Consider the following 6,250-nt stretch of genomic DNA (forward strand, 5'->3'; position numbering starts at 1 on the left):
AAGGTATCACACGGGGATAAAGCACTGCCATGTACATTCATCGGCGTTTGATACATGAACGTGTATAAATTTTGTGCAGGTCGCAATGAATATTCGTGTTTAAACTGAGTTTTTATCATTTTTTTTTTCTTTTTTACTGTACATCTTACTTTCCTCTATCTGTAGTTTATTCTTTCAATCGTGTGACTTTTTTTAAAGGAATGTCTTGACTCTTGTTTTGCCCTTTACTTATTGTTATTTATCTCTTAGGGTTCCTCACGTTAGAGGAGAATCATTTAGAAATCTTGTTCTATTGGAAATTAAGCGAAATCTCTTCTGTAGAAAGTAATTCGCTCCCTACCGCTGTTCAATTTCATTTGACAAACTAACGTGGACTGAAAGATAGAATATGTATGTTTGATTACCCGAATCTACTTTTACGTATACCTTCAACCTTCTTATTACGTCGTAATCGCATCAATTTTTTTCCAAGTTTCAAAAAACATGCACATTCTACAAACTCACTTTTCGAATCCAAGTATTACGTGAGAACGTATGAAACGTATGTAATTGAAAGTTGGAAGAATCCGAGATTCCAAGATTAATATATATCTCTTTTTTTTGTTACAGGGTACTATGAGCCTAACCAAACGTATAGACGAAATCAGGTTGCTCGAATCACGTAAGAGTGCACGACTCGCCGATCAAGACACGGATTTCGCCAGACTCGCCGATATGGCTGGCGATCGCAAGCGGGCGTCCTCCCACTCTATCGACGTGCCACACGTAATGGCGTAAGTTTTCCTTTTCTTTCCCTATTACTGTCGCTTATCTGGAATGCTTTTATGTTCGGGGCAGCAGATAAGGTCGAAAATAACTACCGTCGATTGACAATAAACTTGTGCCCGGACAAGCGGAATTGTCCTTTTAAACGCCGTTTGAAAGCAGTATACAGTTTTGCGGAGGCAGCGGCGTGACTCTTACTCTTGACTTGATTATGCAAATTTCACGCACCTTCCTCGTGCGAAAGTTATTCAAGTTATTCTTTCGCATTACGTTTTAAATTCTTAATTTTTGCATTGCACGGTATTTGTAATGTTACAATTTAGCGTATACAACTCGCGAGATATTGCCTCGAAGTTATATCGCGAATTTCTCTTCAATTGTTAACCGAACACGCCTTCTTTGTTCTATTTAAATAACATTTTATCATTTTCCCGTGTAATAATGTAGGACACAAATTTCCTGGATCCCGACTTGGTGCCCTTATCCCAACCCCACCCAACTCCCACAAACGTGATCTTCGTAAATTCATCCTACAGCAACATCTGTATTTCGTAATACGTTCCTTAAGATTTCTCTCCTCTTTTTTGTACTGAAGATTCAAAACGACGTGAGTATGATTTTCGTTCAATTCGTAATATTCAATTTCGCGTTACAGTTTTAGTTGATCGTTGACTGATTTTTTTAAGTGACACAAAAATAATTGATTGATAATATAAGACAAAAAAGGAAATGGAAACTTAATCAAAGATATTACATACGTGTGCTATCCTTCTCTTCAACAGAACTGTAATATAGACAAATTATTTGCCCGGCAGCTTGTTTGCTACCGCCTTTTGCTACCAGACGCCTTATATGTCAAAGGTATTCTAACAATCCGACATACATAATATACCGAAGGTCATTGCCAGATGCGACGCGTTGACAAGACCTTCAGTATGTGTGCGAGGTTATTAGAATATCCTTCCTCCATGTCAGGCTTCTTTCTCTCGTCACGTAATAATGACAGGTACAGGTCGACAGGTCTGCACATATTTTCTTCACGTAAACTTAATATATGTGTATATATATATATAATATATATATATAGAGCCATGTGTCCTGAAGATCGGACACATTCGATGCTAAAGATAAAAAGCTGAGCATCCGCGTGATGCGTACAGCAAGGAACGAAGGAACGTCCGTTTGCAGATCGTTAGACCGTGAATGCACCCTCGCCGAGCACCTGTCTCTCACCTTTATACTGCACGCAACTCCCCAGAACGCTATATGCCTCACCCCCGTTGAATGTCAGTGAATATTCGCTGTAGGGACGTCGCACCGCGGTGAGGAATAGCCGACGGATATTTTAGTAAAAAAAATGTGCAACAATGCCTTCGTGATTGCAATTTCCTGTTTGAAAGTTCTACTCCAATCAATTCTTTGTGCTGTATCAGTTAAGTACTATGAATATATATATACATATATATATATGTGTGTGTGTGTGTATGTATATATATATATATATATAAAATTAAACTGACAATCATTATTTCAAAGCTATTTACGTCCATTATGATAAAGTATCAATATATTCATAGAAGTATTATTTTTTCCTTTTTATCCAGGTACACACTTACAAAATTTTAAAACATATTCATGACTCACCCTATATATATATACTTGTATGTAGGGTGAGTCATGAATATGTTTTAAAATTTTGTAAGAGTGTACCTGGATAAAAAGGAAAAAATAATACTTCTATGAATATATTGATACTTTATCATAATGGACGTAAATCAGTTTAATTTTTTTTTTTTACGATTTTATGTTTATTATTTTGACCACGATTGCGGCGTAATGTTCAGGAACATTTATTCTTTCTTTTTTCTCAGGAACACGTTGAAGAAATTTTAAAACATACTTATGACTCACTCTGTATACACACATTATACACATATATAATATATGTACATACACGTGATAATTCTCTGCAATGGTAATCTGATCTTATTATTTCGAAATACTTGAATCAATACGGCATAAAGGTATGTAAGATTAGAATAATACTTGTAAAAATATCAAATACGTGCGTATAAAACCAATTTAATCCATTGATAATTTAATATATCGATACACCGTCATTTCATATGCATGAATGAACAGATGAGAAACGATATTCTACGCTGATAATATTACACATTTTACATCGTTGCCTGAATTGTTTTTTACATTTAAATAAAATTCATTCAAATCTCTATCTTGGATGAAATTGCCGTCGTGAGATCCGCTTATAAGATTACGCGATTGAAAAACAATGAAGTTTCTCGTTCCGCCTACTCTTATATATGTATCCTGTCTGGAGTCTGCGACCTGCGATCCCCGATCGTTTGAGACGAAATTTTCTCGCTATCTCCCTTCCTCCTTGTCGTCGTTTCTCTGAAAAAAAGGTAGACTGGTCTTAGCCTGGCAGGGCGATGAACTCGAAGGTTAACGAACCCCTCGACTTTTCGTTTAGTGTGAGCAAATTCGGTCCTTGACCCCGAGGATCCTCTTGCAAAGGAGTAGATTCGTCCGGTGGGGCCGCACCGAGTTGTCAGCAGGTAGAAAAACGCCGGTGCTTTTTGGTAAAGCGTGCACACACCTGGCCCTGGCACGACCTGCCCCACGTGAAAGGAAAGGTCGTCGAAGAGAAATCGAGCGCCTTTCGAAGCGCGATGATATCGGCGACGAAAGTGTGGCTACCGTTTATCAAGACCTTGCATCGTGTCCAAGGTTTCAGCACGCCGTTAGAATTAATCCAGTGATTATACGCGAAAGTTAGACGGATATATATGTAATGTTAATGAAGCGATCTGTCGGTCTCATTCCCGTTGATGTTCAAATTATGTCTGAATATTTGCAGAGAGGTGCAGCGGTGCTTCGAAGTTTCGATTTATTGCAATATTTCTCGCAAAAGTAAATAAAACGTAAATATATATATATATATATATGAAACGGAATATATTTTTTAATATAAATGTAATATTATACAACACATTTTACATAATGAAGCTGGTTCTTTGCGGAATTTGCTCGATTCTAAGTGATGGTCTGTAGCTGTAGAAAAAAACTCGGTTCACGTAAGTAACTTGCGCCAAGGTATTTCTCCGTTACGTTGTCGAGGCACCGTTTATTCTTTCTACCTTTCACACGCAACCGTGCACGCCGCATGGTGCAACGTGAGTACTTGCGCGTGCGGGTTTGCGATAATTGATGCCGGCAAATTGAGCAACGTAGCAGCGCTCTTTCCCCCCCCCCCCCTCCCCATGACGTAATTCCGTGCACTCTCCGCGAAACGATCCAAATCAGCCCGTGCCGGGGCGACTTTTATACTTTTTCGGCTCTCGCTTGCTCGATTACTTTGCTTCGAGCCAGTACAGTCCGTAAACGCGAACAATCGGGCTCGACGACGAACGGAGAAAAATTCGGGCTGGTCCCAGTGATAATCGCGACGCCCGCTCTAACTCGCTCTAACTCCGCTGATCTAACTCGTGTATACGTTTCTCTCACGAGATACATTTTCAGTCAGTTTGCGCACGTTACTCATTTGCTCTCGTGCATCGATAAAGAGCAAAATGCGAAGCATAGGAACAGGAGACCGGGGGATCCATGGATCGGTGGGGGGAGAAAAATACGTGCGCGGAGAAATACGAAAACAGGAGAGAAGGCGCGAACGACGCGAATAGATATATACGGCGGGGGCGGGGGCGAGGGGATAATTCAAAATATAACTTCACCGACTTGTGAATATACAACTCCCATCTCCGGCCGTGCCACGCAGCAACGGGCGCAGTGAGTCAGTAGGTTAGCTTACGTAATTTTCGGACGGCGGTCTCTCCGCGCGCACCGACGAGGAGGCAGCCCCCGACTTGCGGTGTCGGGGAATTAGGTCGATCAATACTTACGCGGCCGCGCTATATAGGTCAGGTGCACTACCACGCTCCGCGTATGCGACGAGGAACGCTATCCCCCTTCCCGACACCCGGCAACCTCCCCCCCCCGCGTACCACCCGTCCCGGTCACGAGCCACCCACCGCCGGGACAAAACTACCTACCACTCCCGCTTTCAACTCAAAACTCGGCCATTCCCTACTTTCGTTCTCTCGCGTCCCGCTCCACATATCCACATACGGTGGCGCGTTAATACGTTAATTGACTCCAATCAGCTTGGTGCAGCTGCGACTCTTGCGAGAGATCGAAATTGGGTGGTCGTTATCTCGGCCGTTGGTAGCGTGGAATTCGCCTGGAATGTATGAAACTGTGCGTCCTCTCTTCATGTCGGCCATCATGATGGCGGGGAACGCGGAAGCGATGGAAGAAATCGAATGAACGAGAGAGCATTTCGTTGAATGATTACCGTGATAGAGTAACAACGGATACTTTCTACAAACAGATGTACGGATTTATGTAAAAATATTTACATTGAAAAAAGGTATTTAGTACTTATGACTATAATATATAATATTATAAGGTAAAAACAATTGTAGTTGGAACCTTCATTTTTGTCGCTGCTATAAAGTTAGTAATAATAGTTGTATTTTTCTAATTGTTCGAAAAAAAATATAACTTGGCATCGAATACTACTTAGAAATTATAGTTAAATTATGGTAATTACTAACTACAATATTTTGTTCTCTCAGTGCAACTTTTCGTGCGAATACATCAGGTATTAGGATAATAACGTTAGGACGACAATCGTTTTTAAATTTCCATTTTGGACTAACGACAAAACGCGATATTAATTAGTAAACGAATAACGATAGACCTTCATGAAACCATACCATTGATCGAGCGCACACGACTATCTGAAAACGTTCCGAGGGAGAAACGAGAAATGCATGAGTCACGTTTAGCTACTTAGGTTGTATCCTCTGTGCTAAGTCGCGTTAAGCTATTTGCGCCATGACCCACAATAATCGTCAAGGTGTCGAGAGACGTGGACAGAGGAAGCGTTTTTCAAAGCAAGAAGAGAGAACCGCTCGCAGCATTGAACAGCTCTGTCGAAAACGTTCAATTCCTGTTTCCCATATTGAGAACCTGACCTAGGCCAACGGCGTTCATCGGCGGTCAACCGAACCTCGTGGTGCGAGACCGAAGATACAAACGTTAGAGGATTGCAATGTCTATCTATCTGTCCGCAACCTAGACACACACTCGCCAAGGTCCCGCGCGACAAAATACGCAGGCATCATCGCGCGCGCGATCTTGACCTACACAGCGCGCGACATGCAGATGTCATTTTGATCGCGTAGCGGCCTCGTGCGCGAAGCGAGAGAACAATGCAGATTATACGAGAATTACATCATCGGTGAATTATATCATCGGCATTCTCCCTTCGTCAAAGAAGTATCCATAAATCCTCAAAGCTGGGAACACCGCGTGACGGCTACCGATGCGGCGAACCGGCGCACACACACATACACACACACACACACACGCACGCACGCACACACATTCACGTACGCGT

The 6,250-nt window shown here is 41.6% G+C and overlaps 1 protein-coding gene across 1 annotated transcript in view; it reads left to right on the forward strand.

Annotated features, from left to right (window-relative positions):
- Window positions 1-6,250, forward strand: part of LOC108746454 (zinc finger protein 395-like) — a 97,105-nt gene that overhangs the window by 46,850 nt on the left and 44,005 nt on the right. The window contains exon 2 of the mRNA XM_018483240.1: window positions 610-773. Coding sequence (XP_018338742.1) covers window positions 610-773 — 164 coding nt within the window. The remainder of the gene's footprint in view (window positions 1-609; window positions 774-6,250) is intronic.

The sequence above is a fragment of the Trachymyrmex septentrionalis genome, unplaced genomic scaffold (assembly GCF_001594115.1).
Source record: "Trachymyrmex septentrionalis isolate Tsep2-gDNA-1 unplaced genomic scaffold, Tsep1.0 scaffold171, whole genome shotgun sequence".
Taxonomy (NCBI): Eukaryota; Metazoa; Arthropoda; class Insecta; order Hymenoptera; family Formicidae; genus Trachymyrmex; species Trachymyrmex septentrionalis.